This window comes from Oryctolagus cuniculus, chromosome 7, assembly GCF_051225735.1.
Source record: "Oryctolagus cuniculus isolate XC-2025 breed Fujian yellow rabbit chromosome 7, ASM5122573v1, whole genome shotgun sequence".
In the NCBI taxonomy this organism is placed as follows: Eukaryota; Metazoa; Chordata; class Mammalia; order Lagomorpha; family Leporidae; genus Oryctolagus; species Oryctolagus cuniculus.
This window is the reverse complement of record NC_142873.1, coordinates 140,648,988-140,667,291: the sequence shown is the minus strand read 5'-3', so window position 1 is coordinate 140,667,291 and position 18,304 is coordinate 140,648,988. Positions and strand designations below refer to the sequence as shown.

At 42.7% G+C, this 18,304-nt stretch overlaps 1 protein-coding gene across 2 annotated transcripts in view; it reads left to right on the top strand.

The window, feature by feature from the left end:
* RBBP4 (RB binding protein 4, chromatin remodeling factor) overlaps nucleotides 1-18,304 on the top strand; it is a 23,623-nt gene extending 5,319 nt beyond the window's left edge. For both annotated transcript variants that reach the window (XM_051832088.3, XM_051832087.3), the window contains exons 3-12: nucleotides 127-272; nucleotides 8,859-9,032; nucleotides 9,378-9,493; nucleotides 9,593-9,753; nucleotides 9,867-9,993; nucleotides 10,129-10,206; nucleotides 13,443-13,519; nucleotides 13,615-13,672; nucleotides 13,761-13,871; nucleotides 17,315-18,304. In XM_051832088.3, coding sequence (XP_051688048.1) covers nucleotides 127-272; nucleotides 8,859-9,032; nucleotides 9,378-9,493; nucleotides 9,593-9,753; nucleotides 9,867-9,993; nucleotides 10,129-10,206; nucleotides 13,443-13,519; nucleotides 13,615-13,672; nucleotides 13,761-13,871; nucleotides 17,315-17,380 — 1,114 coding nt within the window. In that variant the 3' untranslated portion in view covers nucleotides 17,381-18,304. The remainder of the gene's footprint in view (nucleotides 1-126; nucleotides 273-8,858; nucleotides 9,033-9,377; nucleotides 9,494-9,592; nucleotides 9,754-9,866; nucleotides 9,994-10,128; nucleotides 10,207-13,442; nucleotides 13,520-13,614; nucleotides 13,673-13,760; nucleotides 13,872-17,314) is intronic.

Sequence of the window (18,304 nt, the reverse complement as noted above, 5' to 3'; positions counted from 1 at the left end):
TAAGGCTCTTAATGACTTTCTGCTCTGAAAACTTGGTTGTAATAGTGCCCTATTGTGTACATTTATGTCTGTGTGATCTCTCTTGGTGTTACTTACTTGAATAGTAACCATATATTGATATTACAGACCAGAAGGAAAAGATTTCAGCATTCATCGACTTGTCCTGGGGACACATACGTCGGATGAACAAAACCACCTTGTGATAGCCAGTGTGCAGCTCCCTAATGATGATGCGCAGTTTGATGCCTCACACTACGACAGTGAGAAAGGAGGTAGGAATCTTAAAGGTGAAAAAAGTAACCAGTTTTAGCTTTCATATCTTTGAATTACCATAAAAGGAATATGCAATTTGATAAGGTAACTTTTCAAGTTAGAAGCAACATTTAAGCTAGGGGAAAAAAACATGTTTGTTATAAAAAAAATATTAACATGTACTTGATTGTGTACCTTTGTTATACACTTTTCTTTACCAAAGGGCAGGGGCAGTGTTTGTATAATTGAAAGAAGCAAATAACAGCCATATCTTATTGGCTGTGTCCGCTTACGGATGAGGGGTTGCCCTTGAAGAGGTGAAGATTTGCTTGTGGGTGTGAGTAGATATAAGCAGTCTTACTTTTTGTATGAATCAAGCAATCAAGCACAGGTACAGAGGCAGATGTTGTACAGTATGTTAAGCTGTGTCTTGGGTTACCCCATCCCAAACTAGAGTGCCTGCTTGAAGTACTGGCTACCTTGTGCTTCCAATCCAGCTTCTTACTAATGTGCCTGGGAGGCAGCAGGTGATGGCCCAAGTATTTGAGTTTCTGCCACCAAATGAGACACAGATGCAGCTCATGGCTGATGAGGGCTTTTGGTGAGTGAACCAGCAGATGAAAGATAAGTCTCTGCCTCTGTTTCTGTCACACTGCCTTTCAAATAAATCAACCTAAAAAAGGAAACATACATAGGGTATATAAACAGGCATCAAGAAACATGGGTCTGAATTACCCTTGCTATGTGTGATTGGTAGCAATCACTTAACTGTGGCACTCACTGTGTATATAAAGTTAAATTTCAGTAAGCCATTTATGTCCTATTTTTAGGAAATACCCTAAAGGTTTAAATGCTCTTGAAATGCTTACTCCTTCCTTTACAGGAGTGGGAATTGGTGTTTCTTTTATTAACATCAAAGTCAAAATCTTTGTTTGTTTGCATGCCATCCTTCAAATCAGTTTTATTCTCTGAAGGGACGGGACACCAAAGATAAGTTTTTTACAGATGGCCAATAGCCTACAGTGGGGACCAAATGCCCATCCCTATCATATCATTTGTAACATTGTAAATTGCATTACTCTTGTCATTTATCCACTATTCAAAGTCAAAATCTTTAGATAGAAAATGGGGTTCATTATTAAGACTTGAACTGTAAATAATTAATGTTTAATATTTCTAATCTTAGATTTCTCCTGAATAGAATGAATTTTTATATCTTTAAGTTACTTACCATGATTGTAATTGTATTTTTTGGTGGTCTTGGGTTGAGTGTGTTTTGTCTTTTTGTTTTTTACATACTTGTTTGAGTGACAGGCTGAGAGGGAGAAAAACACAGCTCTTCCATCCAGTGGGTCAGTCCCCACATGACCACAACAGATGGGACTAGGCCAGGCCAAAGCTAGGAGCCTGAAACTCAATCCAGGTCTCCCACTTGAGTGGTAGGGAACCAGCTACTTGAGCCATTGCTTGCTGCTTCCCAGGGTGTGCATTAGCAGGAAGCTGGAGTTGGAGGCAGAACTGAGACAAACCCAAGACTCTTGATTAAGAATGCAATTGTCCCAAACTTTTTTCCTTTTTTTTTTTTAATATATTAAGGCAACAAATTTCACGTGCTTCATAAATAGTTTTATTTTAGATTCATTTTTATTTATTAGAAATGCAGAATTACCGAGAGAGTGAGATCTTCTGTCCACTAGTTCACTCCCCCAAATGGCCACAATGGCCAGGGATGGGCCAGGATTAAGTCAGGAGCAAGGAACTTCATCCGAATCTCCCACATGGATCCAGGTGTCGCTCCCCCTCTTCGCGGAGGAACGACACAGGACCCTGCGCTGTTCTTTCATCTGCTTGGCCCTCCCCGGGTTTGCTGCTGGTCCTTCCCGGGTTGGCTACCGTCCCTTCCACCTCCGTGGAAGGGCGGTTCCCCCTGCCACATTCCCCACTTCCGCAGGGGAGCGGCACACCGCCGGCCGGCGCTCTCGGGGGCTGCACAGGTGTTCCTTCAGGTAGATGTTCCTGGTGCATGTTGTCTCTCTCCTCCTTTATAGTCCTCTTCCACCAATCCCAACTCTGCTACCCACACGCCGAGTACGCTACTCTCCTCCAATCAGGAGCAGGTCCTACAGTTTATTGGTTGAACTGGAGGCAGCTGTGTAGAAGCTGTTTCTCCCTTCTCAGCGCCATATTGTGGGAGAGCAGATGCATAGAATAAGTCTTAATCCCAGTAACTTAGTCTAGTCCGGGTTGCTCCCCACATCCGGGGGCCCAAGCACTTAGACCATCCTCAACTGCTTTTCCCAGGTGCATTAGCAGGGAACTGGATTCGTCCAGCACCCATATGGGATGCTGGTGTTTTAGGCAGTGGCTTAATCTATTATGCAATCATGCCAGCCCCACATACACAGTTCTAAGGACATCATAATACTTCTCACCCTACCCTCCCTACCTCTGAACAGCATCTTTTTTTTTTTTTTTTTTACAGGCAGAGTGGACAGTTAGAGAGAGAAAGGTCTTCCTTTGCCGTTGGTTCACCCTCCAATGGCGGCCACGGCCAGCGTGCTGCTGCCGGCGCACCACGCTGATCCGATGGCAGGAGCCAGGTGCTTCTCCTGGTCTCCCATGGGGTGCAGGGCCCAAGCACTTGGGCCATCCTCCACTGCACTCCCGGGCCACAGCAGAGAGCTGGCCTGGAAGAGGGGCAACCGGGACAGAATCCGGCGCCCCAACCGGGACTAGAACCCGGTGTGCCGGCGCCGCAAGGTGGAGGATTGACCTAGTGAGCCGCGGCGCCAGCCTGAACAGCATCTTAAGCACTATACTGCCTGCTACCGCAGTGTAGTTTTCAGTTGTCTTCCATCTGCTGGTTCACTCCCCAGATGCCCACAAAGGCCAGAGCTGGGCCAATCTGAAGCCAGGAGCCTGAAGCTTCTTCCCAGTCTCTGACATGGGTTCAAGGGGCCCAAGGACTTGGGCCATCTTCTGCTTTCCCGGGCCACAGCAGAGAGCTGGATAGGAAGCGAAGCAGCCGGGCCTTGAACCAGCGCCCGTATGGGATGCTGGCGCTTCAGGCCAGGGTGTTAACCCACTGCGCTATAGCACTGGCCCCTGAAGGATTTATCTCATGTATTGGATCACTCATTCAGCAGATAAGTTGAGTACTTAAGTGTATGGCCAACATTTTTCTTAGTATAGTGGATACAGTATGCTATATATATATATTTTTTTTTTTTTGAGATTTATGTATGTGTTTGAAAGAGTTACAGAGAGAAGGAAAGAGAAAGAGTGAGCTTCCATCTACTGGTTCTCTTCCAAATTAGCCTTAGTGGCCAGAGCTGGGCCACACTGAAGCTGGGAGCTTCATCAGAGTTTACTATTTGTGTGTAGGGGCCCAAGCAGTTGGGCCATCTTTTGCTACTTTCCCAGGCACGTTAGCATCAGAAGCTGAATAGATGAGACTTGAACCGCTACACCACAGTGCTGGCCCCACAATATAAATCTGTAATTTGCTTTTCTGGTATAATGTATCATGACTCTATTGTGTACCATAATTAACCATCGCTTACTGATTGACATTAGGTGATTTCCTTCCCCACCCCCCAATGTATACATTGGATAGTTTCACTGTAGAAATGTTTTCTATGAATACAGTGCTGGATCAGAGGGCAAGACTAGTTTTAAATATACTTGATGCTGCCAGATTGCCATCCAAAGGATATTCACAATCTCACCTACAGGTTTTGTATTTATCTGTTCCCTTGCCAACATTATATGTAATAGCACCCAACCTCATTTTACTTCACTTTTTAATTTGTGATAATTAGCTTATTTTAAAATATGTGCCTTTTGTTAATATGCTTTGAACTATCTAATTTTTTTGCTCATTTTTCCTTTTTGAGCTATCTTCTTATATGGTAAATTACCCCCAAAAAAGATGCTGTTGACTTTTCCGAGTATTCACTAGTTCTTCTTTCGGTGCTTCTTTTTTTTTTTTTTTTTAACCATTAAAGCTTTTTCTTAATGATATTTGTTTTGGAGTTAGGCATGGAGTAGGAATCCAAGCTTTTCTCTTAAATGATAAGCAGATTTTTAAATATCAGTTATTTTATTTTATTTTTTTGTGTGTTTTGACAGGCAGAGTGGACAGTGAGAGAGAGAGACAGAGAGAAAGGTCTTCCTTATGCCGTTGGTTCACCCTCCAATGGCCGCCGCAGCTGGCACGCTGCGGCCGGCGCATCGCGCTGATCCAATGGCAGGAGCCAGGTGCTTCACCTGGTCTCCCATGGGGTACAGGGCCCAAGCACTTGGGCCATCCTCCATTGCACTCCCTGGCCACAGCAGAGAGCTGGCCTGGAAGAGGGGCAACCGGGACAGGATCCGGCGCCCCGACCGGGACTAGAACCCGGTGTGCCGGCGCCACAAGGCGGAGGATTAGCCTAGTGAGCTGCGGCGCCGGCCTAAATATCAGTTTTTTAAAGATGTATTTATTTATTTGAAAGAGAAGAGAGTCAGAGGGATCTTCCATCCCAAATAGCCACAATGGTCCGGGACCAAGCCAGGCCAAAGTCAGGAGCTTCATCGGGGTCTCCCATGTAGGTGGCAGGGATCTAAGGACTTAGGCCATCCTCCTCTGCTTTCCCAGGTGCATCAGTGGGACTTAGATCGGTGCATATACAGGATGCTGGCTTTGCAGACAGTAGTTTAATTCGCTATGCCACAGCACTGGTCCCCAAATACCAAGTGTTAACTAATCCATTTTACCTACTGGTTTGAGGTGACATTTTTTGGGGGGAAAAACAAAAAAGATTTTATTTATTTGAGAGGGAGAGACAGAGAGAAAGGTCTTCCGGCCGCTGGTTCATTCCCAAATGGCCAGATCTGAGCCAATCCAGAGCCAGGAGCCAGGAGCTTCTGGGTCTCCCATGTGGGTGGCAGGGCCCCAAGCACTTAGGCCATCTTCCACTGCTTTCCCAGGCTACAAGCAGAGAGTTGGATAGAGGAGCAGCTGGAGCGGGAACCAGTGCCCATATGGGATGTCACACTGTTTGACATGTATGCCCAAATCTTTTTTTCTGGTAACTTTTTTTTTTTTTTTTGGTGTGATATCAAACCATTTGCCTTTAATGTACTGAAGAGACCATTATCTTCATGATTTTATTAAATAGTTTTTTTAAATGCCAGTAATATATATGATAATGACTATGTAAATCCCCTGTTTGAGCCTCACAAAGTTTTCTTGTGACCCAGATTTTGTAACTTACCCCAGGGTTACAAAGTTTATCATCTCCCATACCTTCCTCTTTATTTTTTGTGCCTCCCTTCCCCCATTCCTTCAAAATCTTTTTCAGATCAGTGGGTAGGCTTAGTGCTTGAAGGATATGGAATGATGGAGGCAGATGTCCTGATTAATGTCCCTTAAAGTGTGTGTTTCTTAGGTGATTGGGAAGATAGCTTCCTACCTAAAAGGTGAAGTGTCCTGGACTCTCGGATTTAACCGTTGATTTAATCTTGGCAGTCGATTACAATCTACTTAACCCCGTTTGGTTTAAGGCAGTTGCTGGCAGACAGTTTCAGAAGATCATTGAACTTCCAAAGTGCAAAGAAATAAAACTGCTTCTGTTTTGACATTAAAAGGAATCCATGTTTTTGTTAGAGCTAGCTTGGCTGTAGTCAAGTTTTAAGCCCTTTAATGCAAAATTGTACCTCACACCCTTTACCAAGAATAAGTTTATTTTTAACAACTTTGTAGAATTGGTTTCTGTATTTTATTTGAGAGGCAGGAGGAGAAAGGAGAACTTTGATATGCCAGTTCATTCCCCAGAAGCCTACAGCAGCCAATTCTGACTGGCAGGGACCCAACTGCTCAAGCCATGCTGCCTCCCAGGGCCTGTATTAGCAAAGAATTGGAATTGGGAATAGAGCCAGGACTCAAACCTATGCCCTCCTAAATGTGACACCAGCATCTAAACCTGTGTATCAACTGCTAGGCCAAATGCCAGCCCCTATTTTTTCCCTTTAAAAAAAGAAATCTTTGTTCTCAATTATGTAATAAGCTTATATTGAATTATAATACAGATACTTTGGGTATTTGACTTAGGATGTTAGAGCTTCCTTTTTTTTTTTTTAAGATTTTATTTCAGAGGTAGAGCTAGAGACAGAGAGAAAGGTCTTCCATCTGCTGGTTCATTCCCCAAATGGCTACAGTGGCCGGACCTTGGCTGATCCAGAGCCAGGAGCTTCTTCTGGGTCTCCCACACGGGTGCAGTGGCCCAAGGACTTGGACCATCCTCCACTTTGTATCCAGGCCATAGGCAGAGAGCTAGATCAGAAGTGGAGCAGCAGGGACACAAACTAGTGCCTATATAGAATGCTGGCGCCACAGGTGGAGGCTTAGCTTACTATGCCACAGGGCCAGCCCTGTTAGAACCTCTTAGTTTCAAAAGTTTATAGACTTATAACACTATATATATAGTGTTAGCAATCAAAATGTTGGTTCTTTGTGGTGCTATTATTGATTTGGAAGTACACATTAATGGCTTCTGGGACACTGGAAATGTTTATATTTTCACCTGAGTGGTCATTCCCCTGGTGCATACATATGTAAAAATTTATCAGGCTATAGATTTGTGGACTTCTATAATGTGTTATATCTCTTTTGTTTTAATAGTATTTTATGTGGAGAGAAATAGAAAGGAAGTTGGACCTTAGTTTCAATTCAGTATATTGTGCATTGATAAGCCAGCCTTTCTTCCTGTTTCAAATTGGCCTGTAGCCAACTTGAACCTGGGAGCCCACTAATTATAGATAGATAAATCTTTGTCTATATTAAAGCTCAATTTTGAATTCTCCAAGCTGAATTCTTACTACTGTACTTTGTTAGGGAGGATCACATTTAGTCTATGCCCAGTACTGAAATGACTACATTATGTAATGAAGCCTCTTGTTCTGTGCTGGCTTTTGCTTTTCCTTTGTTACTGGTGCCTCTTTTCAGGCATCATGCCTTCTTTGGTAGTAATGTGTTACAGGTGTGGACCTCCCTGTGCTTAAACTGGAAGTTCCGTAAGGAGGTATCATAATGCTTTTGTGTGCTTGTTGGCGGGTGTTAATCTGTTTTTTTCTCCCTTGGATTCTTTCTTGAACTTTCATATTTAGCTTTTTAGCCTGTTTGAAACATTTGCTTTTCAGTTTGTAAAAGTTATTTTGAAGTTAAAAGTTATCTAATACACCAACCGTGTTACCTATCTACATTTTTGTCTTCTGAAAATTTTTGTCCTTCAGTGAGTAACACTTGTTTAGCAGTGCTGATAGAGCATTTGTATGTACAAGTTAACTGTCACAGCTTCTTTGCCTTATAGTGAATGTATTTGAGAGTCAGAAAGTGAAGGCTTTTCCCATAATCATCAAGGCCTGGTCTAACACTTCTGAGCCTTTTAATATTTATCCTGGCTTCTGTAATTCTTTGGCTGACCATTAACTATACCTTTGTTTTTATATTGCCTTATAATATTGCCTTATTATATTGTTGAATATTTTGTAATGGTATTTAGGTGAACTCTTGGATGCATATAGTAGTCAAAATGAGAATTTAAAGTGTTTTTGTCTAGTCCATGCATACCTTTGTTTTTATATTGCCTTATAATATTGCCTTATTATATTGTTGAATATTTTGTAATGGTATTTAGGTGAACTCTTGGATGCATATAGTAGTCAAAATGAGAATTTAAAGTGTTTTTGTCTAGTCCATGCCTACCTGTTTTATTTCAACCAAGGACATTGATTGGCAAGTGTAAATGGAGGTCAAGAAAATGGAATTAGCTGTTGGGGCTCTGTTACTCTTCATTGGGCTAAAAGAAATGCTGTAGGGATATGAGTGTGATAGTATTTCAGAAAGGTCACTCAAGGGCAGGTATTGTGGCACAGTAGGTTAAGCCGCTGCTTGGGACACCTGCATCCCATATTGGAGTGCATTTATTTATCTTTTCAAGCAGAGAGAGCTTCCATTCACTGGTTCAATCCCCAAATGTCCACTGCTGCCAAGGTTTGGTCCAGACCAAATCCGGGAGCCTTGAAGTCCGTCCTGGGTGGTAGGTACTCAAGTACTTGAGTCATCTGCTGCTGCTTTCTCAGGCACATTAGCAGGGAGCTGGATTGGAAGCAGAACAGCTGAGACTGGTCCTGTGTGGAATGCTGGCATCAAAAGCCATGGCTTAACCCACTAATGCTAACCTCATTTTTTTTTTAAGGTGGGAAGTGCCCCAAATTAGAGATTCAGGTGAATGGTATAAGAGGGACTCTTTAATGCTTAGTAAACTGTGTACTTAATAATCATTTAAATAGTAACTTGAGTTTTGTTTATTTGGCATAATTGTAGTTTAAATGATACTTGAAAACTAGTAAGAATCTCCTTTTGAAGTGGAATTGCTAGTTAATTTCAAATAGTGAGGGCAGTGCTTCTTATTAAGTATTTAACTATGTACTTAGAGTGTAAAAGACCAACAAATATCTAAATCACTTGTATACTGGCTTACTGATAAAAGTCCTTGTACTCTGGATGACATACCTAGAATAATTCCTGCTTTTTCCTCATTTGCACTTGATCTTATTTACAGAATTTGGAGGTTTTGGATCAGTTAGTGGAAAAATTGAAATAGAAATAAAGATCAACCATGAAGGAGAAGTAAACAGAGCTCGTTATATGCCCCAGAACCCTTGCATCATTGCAACAAAGACTCCATCCAGTGATGTTCTTGTCTTCGACTATACTAAGCATCCTTCTAAGCCAGGTACCTGCCCTTTTCTAGTCAATTGCAAATAATGCATCAAGAGTGGGAATACATGGTTCCACTCATTCTGAGTATAATTACTTGTTGTTTGTATAATTTAACATTTTGTGATTTATATTACTACGTAAATATGAATACATACATTTTTCCCTTTATGCTTCTTGCCTTAAAAATTTTTTTTAAGCAGAATGATAATATACCTTAAGTATCATATATTTGGTCATAATGAGTTCTATATTTTTAAATGTTAAACTTTAGATACCTTGATCCAGTCGAGTTGTGTTATGCTTAGTAGATCCAGAGAGTTGATGGAGTAGGTAATCTTGGTGTGTCTCAACTCTGCAGACCCTTCTGGAGAGTGCAACCCAGATTTACGTCTCCGTGGACATCAGAAGGAAGGCTATGGACTTTCTTGGAACCCAAATCTCAGTGGGCACTTACTTAGTGCTTCTGATGACCACGTGTGTATCCTTCCCATTTGGGCTAATTACCAGTTGGATTTCTTTTAGGAGGTTTGTGAAGTAAAAATTTGTCATTTAATGGTTGATTTTACATTTAAGACCATCTGCCTGTGGGACATCAGTGCTGTTCCAAAGGAAGGAAAAGTGGTGGATGCGAAAACCATCTTTACGGGGCACACAGCGGTCGTAGAGGATGTTTCCTGGCATCTTCTCCATGAATCTCTGTTTGGGTCGGTTGCTGATGATCAGAAACTTATGATGTGAGTGGGATCCTTTTTTATTTTTCCTCTGAGTGTTTCCTAAGTTATGTAGTTACCATTTCAAGCGTTTTTCTTATTTACTTTTTCTTTCTTTCTTTCTTTTTTTTTTTAAGTTGGGATACTCGTTCAAACAATACTTCCAAGCCAAGCCACTCAGTTGATGCTCACACTGCTGAAGTGAACTGCCTGTCTTTCAATCCGTATAGTGAGTTCATTCTTGCCACAGGATCGGCTGACAAGGTCTGTTTTGTTTACTTTAAGAGAATATATAGGATTAATTTCCCCAGCATCATTGGAATGTACATAGATCTTTTTAGTCACAGATTTTCTTTAAAAAAAAATTTATTGTTCTTGTTCTTTTCCTTTTGTATGTAGACTGTTGCCTTGTGGGATTTGAGAAATCTGAAACTGAAGTTGCATTCCTTTGAATCACATAAAGATGAAATATTCCAGGTAAGAAGCACCAGTGTTACTAAATTTTTTTTTAATTTATTTATTTAAAAGTCAGAATTACAGAGAGAGAGGTGTCTTCCATCCACTGGTTCACTCCCTAAATGGCTGGAGCTGCGCTGATCCAAAGGCAGGAGCCAGGAGCTTCTTCCCACGCAGGCACAGTGGCCCAAGGACTTGGGCCATCCTCCACTGCTTTCCCAGGCCACAGCATAGAGCTGGATCGGAAGCAGAGCAGCTGGGATATGAACCGGCATCCCTGTGGGATGCCGGCACTGCAGGCAGAAGCTTTACCTTGTATGCCACAGCGCCGGCCCCAATTTTTTTTTCTTAAAAGAAGACTTGTGTATATTACTGGGCACACTTGTGCTTTATCTGGTGCATAAAATAATAGGGATCTTTCTTTTTGCCTGTATTAACATCTGTGGAAATGAGTTGTTTTTCCTCCAATTGTGTTGTGTTTTATATATGTATACACACACACAGAGAAATGTTATTTCTTTGAGTTTGGATTTTAGTTGGTTTTGTTTTAGACTGATTTATTTATTTGAAAGAGAAAGAAAGAGCTTCCATCTACTGGTTTACTCCTCAAATGGCCTCAACAGCCAGGGCTGGACCAGGCTGAAGCCAGAGACCCACAGACTTGGGCCGGGATTCAAGCTCTACCCATATTGGATGACAGCATCAGATGAGGCAGCTTAACTTGCTGCACTGTGTAACACGATGCTCTTGCCCCCTCTCCCCCTCCCCTGTACTATCAAACTGTATTTTGGCCACCTACAATCTTAGGGTATTAGTGTCTGATTATTTTCACAGCTTTAGTCCTGACAATTGTTTTTGTTTCCATTCATTCATCTTTTTTTTTTTTTTTCCGTTTTTTTTTTTGTTTTGTTTTGTTTTGTTTTTGTTTTTGTTTTTTTGACAGGCAGAGTGGACAGTGAGAGAGAGAGACAGAGAGAAAGGTCTTCCTTTTTTCCGCTGGTTCACCCTCCAATGGCCACCATGGCCGGTGCGCTGCAGCCGGTGCACCACGCTGATGTGATGGCGGGAGCCAGATACTTATCCTGGTCTCCCATGGGGTGCAGGGCCCAAGCACTTGGGCCATCCTCCACTGCACTCCCTGGCCACAGCAGAGAGCTGGCCTGGAAGAGGGGCAACCGGGACAGAATCCGGCGCCCCGACCGGGACTAGAACCTGGTGTGCCGGCACCACAAGGCGGAGGATTAGCCTAGTGAGCCGCGGCGCCGGCCCATTCATTCATCCTTTATAGCTCCTGGTTTTCTGCCTAAGATTTATTTATTGAAAATCAAAGTTACAGAGGGAGAGAGAGAGAGTGCATGCGTCTTCCATTTGCTGTTTCACTCCCCAGATGGGTGCAACAGCCAGTGTTAAGCCAGGCTGAAGCCTGGAGCTTCATCCGGTTCTCCCTAGTGGGTGGCAGGGGCCATCTTCTGCTTTTAGCAAGGAGCTGGATCAGAAGGGGAGCAGCCGGAACACAAACTGCCACCATACAGAATGCAGTCTAGTGCTTTTGTCACAGGCAGCAGTCTTACCTACTGCACTGCAACACCAGCCTTGGATACAGCTTTCTTTTTTAAGACTTTTTTTTTTTAAAGGCAAAGTTACATAGAGCGATCTTCATTCACTGGTTCATTCCCCAAATGGCCACAACAGCTAGGGCTGGGCCAGGTTGAATCCAGGAGCTTCATCTGGGTCTCCACGTGGCTACAGGGACCCAAGGACTTGGGCCATCTTCTACTACTTTCCCAAGTGTATCAACAGTGAGCTAGATTGTAAGTGGAGCAGCAAGGACTCCAGCTGGCCCCCATATGGGATGCCAGCCCCAGGTTTATCTTTTTAAAAATTACTTACTTTGGAAGGCAGAACAGAGAGGGATCTCTCATTCTCTGGTTCACTCCTTACATGCCCACAATTGCCACAGGTAGGCCAAAACCAGGATCCAGGAATAACATATAGGTCTTCCCCATGGATGACAGGAACCCACTGGGTACTTGGGTGCTCATTAGTAGGAAAATGGATCAAAAGCATAGTGTAGCCAGGACTTGAACTGACATGGAATATGGATGCAGAGTCCCAAGCAGTTAACCATCTGTGACATCACCAGCTTCTTGCTCCTTTATAATAAAGCCATTTGACTCAGCTCAACAAATTCATTTGCTGTATTCAAAGCTTATTGCCAAGTCACTGTGAGGGAGATACAGTGTAGTTTGTGCATTGTTTTAAATTTGATAGTGAGGAAAAAGCTATTTAGAAATTATTATAATAAAAGGCTTTGTTATGTGTTCAGGAGGTGAGGATAGTCAAGGTTAATTCTGGAGGGTGAATGTGGCATCTGATCTGGGCTTCAGATAAGATGTACTGCTACATAACGTAACATAGTCTGTTACCTTTTATAATGGTGTTCTGGTGTTCTTGCCTGAAGAGTATTCAAATTCTTCCCTAACTGCTGGTCAGTAATGCTTTCTCTGTACCATGAAGCTAACACTTTCTTTCCAAACAGTATCAGGATATGTGATTGTTGCGTTTGTCGTAGTTGACTTTTGACTAACTATAATAAAGTCATTGCTGTTTGTTTCGGATATTTTTTAATGGGAGTCTTTTTAATTAACTAATTTGAGGGCGGAGTATCAGAGAAAAAGAGTTTGCATCCACTGGCTCACTCCCCAGATGGCCACAACAACCAAAGCTGAGCCAGGTGCTTGGGCCATCTTCCACTGTTTCCCAAGCATTCGCAGGAAGATCTGGAGTAGAGTAGTCAGGACTGCAGCGAGCACTCTGATACGGGATGCTGGCATCACAAGCGGTGGCTTAAATGCTATGCCACAATGTTGGCCCCAGTAGGAGTCATTTTTAATCTTTATATGTGATACGGAATTCATAAGTAATTGGGAAAACAATTATATATGCCATCTGTACTTTAGTTCACAATTGGATTGCATTTGGCGAGAGATCAGTTATACAATCATAGATAAGATGTAATCTCAAAAATATGAGGGTTGGGTGTTTGGCATAGCAGTTAAGTTGCCACCTGGGACACTTGCATCCTGTATCCCTGGCTCCATTTCTTCCGGCTTCCTGCTAATGCAAACCCTGTGAGACAACAGATGATGGCTCAAGTACTTGGGTCCCTGCTACTACCCACTTGGAAATAAAATTTCAGGTATTTTTCCCCTTGGTATTTCTAATTCTTGGCTTTTCTACTTCATTTTTGTGTGTAGGTTCAGTGGTCGCCTCACAACGAGACCATTTTGGCTTCTAGTGGTACTGATCGCCGACTTAATGTCTGGGATTTAAGGTAAGTCTTGTATTAGCTCCTCCTTGCATAGTGTTTTATTTACACAGGTCGTTGGAATGAATCTCTTTTGACTTTTTAAATTATCTTTATGCTAGTAAAATTGGAGAGGAACAGTCCCCAGAAGATGCAGAAGATGGACCACCAGAGTTGTTGGTATGTTGTGAACTTTTGAGTCTTATTGAAATAGCAAGTAATTTAATGTTCTCGGTATACATTTCATATCTTTGTTTTTCCTTTTCAGTTTATTCATGGTGGTCACACTGCTAAGATATCTGACTTTTCCTGGAATCCCAATGAACCCTGGGTGATTTGTTCGGTGTCAGAAGACAATATCATGCAAGTATGGCAGATGGTAAGTGTTGGGTCATTTATTTATGGAAGCTTAGATAAATGAGAGGTAGCATCATCTCATACATGGAGTCTTCAAGAAATCTGTGGGCTACATATTGTGAAAAAACAATTTCAATGTTTTTGCACAAAAATAAACAGCTTTTTATTTTTAAAAAAAGATTTATTTGGTTTAAAAGAGTTACAGAGAAAGATCGGTCTTCCATCCACTGGTTCACTCCCTAGATGGTCATAGCAGCCAGGGTTGGGCCAGTCCATTTTGCTGGATGTGGGTCCAGGGGCCCAAGCACTTGGGCCATCCTCTGCTGCTTTCCCAGGCACATTAGCAGGGAGCTGGATTGGAACTGGTGTCTTTATGGGATGCTGGCATCACAGGCAGCAGCTTAACTCACTATGCCACTATACCAGCCACAACTTAGCTGTTTAATTCTATTTTTCCATAAGCTTTTTATAGTACCTTCTTATATGCCTCACAAATGTAAATATAATCTTCAGTTTACTCCCAGGCATGACTTTATTACCTGCATATATTTTGTCGTTTCCATCTGCCTGTTCTTTACCTTTATCTGATTGTCTCACTGGTGTTTCAAATTCAGCTAAACAAAACTAACCTTTCCCTCTCCTGTTTTTCATTCCCCTTTCTCCCTCTTGACTTTGCTGTTTTCTGTATAGCTCCAGTGTTTCCCCAAGTTAATCAGACTTCCTCAAGAGTTCTCCATGTCTGGTCATCTTTAGATCTGCCTCACTTGCTACATTTGAAACAGTCTTCTCTGCAGTGTTTCTCCCATCTGTCTTCATTGCACAGATAGAGACAGACATAACCAGAGGAGGTATATAGGCTCTCACAGCATCGAATACTACAGTTTCTTTATGAAACCTATCTAGACATCAAAAACATTCCTACTTCTGTGCCCAAGTTTAGGTTGTTACCTTTAACATTTTCAGAGCACTTAGAAATTAATAAAATAACTGTAATGTACAGTAGTATTTAAAAACTTGCATTCTGGAGATGGGTGGCAGATTGTTATACAACATTTCGAGTGTGCTTAATGCCACTAAAGTGATCACATAAAATGGCTAAGATGGTAAAATTAGGAATTTGAGACAGAACATGCTCACATCTGCTGGTTCATTCTCCAGATTTCTACAGTGACACAGGCTGGGCCAGACCAAAGTTGGGAGTGAGGGACTAAGTCCAAGTCTCCCACATAGATTCTAGGAATCCAATTAATTGAGCCATTATTGCTGCCTTCCAGGGTAAGCATTAGCAGGGAACTGTATTCACAAGCAGACACTCTTTTTTTTTTTTTTGACAGGCAGAGTGGACAGTGAGAGAGAGAGACAGAGAGAGAAAGGTCTTCCTTTTGCCGTTGGTTCACCCTCCAATGGCCGCCGCTGCAGCCGGCGCACCGCGCTGATCCGATGGCAGGAGCCAGGATCCAGGTGCTTTTCCTGGTCTCCCATGGGGTGCAGGGCCCAAGCACCTGGGCCATCCTCCACTGCACTCCCTGGCCATAGCAGAGAGCTGGCCTGGAAGAGGGGCAACCGGGACAGAATCCGGCGCCCCGACCGGGACTAGAACCCGGTGTGCCGGCGCCGCAAGGTGGAGGATTAGCCTATTGAGCCACGGCGCCGGCTACAAGCAGACACTCTTGATAAGGCACATGGGTGTCTTTACTGTGCTAAATGCTTGCCCTATTATGGATATTTTAGTAATTGCTGGGGGACTGTTGTAAGAACTTGAACTAGGTCCTTTCCAAGACCATCACTTCTATTCTAGTTCATTACTTCATCCAAGTGTTTTTTGTTTAAGGAATTGTTGTAGTATAATAAGAAGTATATATTTAGTCTTTGTCCCAGTTTTAGCACAGCTCCTAAAAAAAAAAAGTGAGCTTTCCAGAATGATGGCTATCTTTTGTCGTTCATAATGATTATCTTTGGATCCCACTTGAGTAAAACTGTAGGCCCCCTGGGTAACCTCATTGTGAAGCTTATTGGAAAGCTGGCATTGTGGAGTGGCCAGTTAAGCTGCTGCCTGGGGAAGGGTGAGGGGTTGTTGGAAATTGAGCTCTATAAATTTGCTGTGCATCTGGGTTGGTAAATACATTGATTTGACGGGAGGATGGCATGCCCTGATGTTTCGTGGAAACTGAGCCCCTTCCCTGCCCTCCCTTTGGAATACCTTCCATTTGATTCTAAAGTTGCATTCTCTGTCCTATAAACCAGTAATCAGCAGTACTTTCCTGAATCAAGAGTGAGCAGACGTCAGAGCCCCCAAAATTGATAGATGGCATACAAGTAGTCTGGGGACCCAGGACTTACAAATGGCCTCTGAGTTGAGGGGGAGGGTCTTTGGGCCTGACCAGGGTTGAGTGGTGTCAAGCCATGCACCACATAGACCTGGGAAATCATTTGGTCTGTTCCTGCCAAGGCAGCTGCAGCCAGGACCCAAAATTCAGTACATCTATACCAGGCAAATTAAGTTAAAAATTTTGCATGGCCTGCTAATGATGTTATAGATGTCCAAATGGTGCTTGGCAGAGACAAAAGATTCCTCAACCTTATACCTATATAGAGTCTGATGCTGTCATTGTTTTTCTTACAGCCTACCCTAGCCCTAGGCACCCATCAGTCCACTTTGTGGATTTGCCTATTTTGGACATTAAAGAAATCACACAGGGTGATTTGTACTTTCTGACTGCTAGATAATCCATTGTAGGCATTTATCATTTATTCACTGATCAGTTGATAAGCAGCTGAATATTACCACTGTCTGGTTAAAGGGTTCAGGAATGTTGGTTATAAAAACAGTAGCCAAACTTCAGTTTTGAGGGCCTATGGGCCAGGTGCCTGTTTTTATTGAAACACAGCTTGTACCGGCGCCGCGGCTCACTAGGCTAATCCTCCGCCTTGTGGTGCCGGCACACCGGGTTCTAGTCCCGGTCGGGGCGCCGGATTCTGTCCCGGTTGCCCCTCTTCCAGGCCAGCTCTCTGCTGTGGCCAGGGAGTGCAGTGGAGGATGGCCCAAGTGCTTGGGCCCTGCACCCCATGGGAGACCAGGAGAAGCACCTGGCTCCTGGCTTCGGATCAGCGCGGTACGCCGGCCGCAGCGCGGCGGCTATTGGAGGGTGAACCAACGGCAAAGGAAGACCTTTCTCTCTGTCTCTCTCTCTCACTGTCCACTTTGTTTGTTTGTTTGTTTGTTTGTTTTTTGACAGGCAAACACAGCTGTGCCCATTCATTCATGATTCATTCCCATTGTAGTTCATACCTATTATGGCTGCTTTTTATCCAACAACAGCATAGTTGTATAGTTGGAACAGAATGTCCATGGCTCACAAGCCTAAAATATTTATTACCTCGTTTCCTATTCTTCTATATTATGGGAATGCTGCCTTTTTCTTACTTTACTAAATATTCTTTGCTCTTTTTCTTGTTTTCGGGCAGGCAGAGAACATTTACAATGATGAAGATCCTGAAGGAAGTGTGGATCCAGAAGGACAAGGCTCCTAGACGTATCTGCACTTCTTGTGACTTTAAGCTCCCCTTTTTTTCCTCTCAACCCTGAGATTGACTTAACACTGGTTTTGAGACACACAGACTTTGTTCTGCTATCCCTCTGTAGTAGGTACCACCGACAATGCTATTAGCCCAAGCAGTGGGCAGTTTTCTAATGTTAACTGCGGAACTTGATTCAGCAAAGCCACAAACTTAATATTTAAACTTTCTTCAGGAATTTTCTAGTAACAAACCCAGGTCTAAAGTAGCCACAGAGGGGAATATTGTGTGTGATTTTTTTTTTCTTCTTACACTATATCCCCGAGTTTTTCAGATTCATTTAATGGTAGAGCAAGGAATAGAGCCAACTGAGGTAGGTGTCTGAGCCATGAAGTTGAAATAATGCAAGTTGTCATTTTTATTCAGGAAATAGGGGAGATTCAAGTCATAGGTTCCTACTCTGAAATCTTCACACCTGACTTTCCAGGATGCACATTTTCCTACATAAACCAGTCTCCTGGTTTCTTCAGTTAAGTTGAAATTACATGTTCCTCTTTCTCCATATATTTTTGCTCATTAGTGTATTTCTTGAGCTGTTTTCATGTTACTCCTTTCCTTTCTGTGAAATGGTTTTGTGTGTGTTTTTTTTTTTTTTTTTTTTAAACTTGGGACCACCAAGTTGTAAAGATGTATGTTTTTACCTGACAGTTGTACCACAGGTAGGCTGTCAAGTTGAGAAGAGTGAATCGATAGCTTGTATTTGTTTTTAAATTTAAATTAATCCTTGATAAAAGTGTTTTGTTTTTTTTTAGGAGTTAGTCCTTGACCACTAGTTTAATACCATCTCCACTTTGGGTGACCTGTTTCACCAGCAGGCCTGTACTCTCCATGACTAACTGTGTAAGTGCTTATAATGGAATAAATTGCTTTTCTACATAA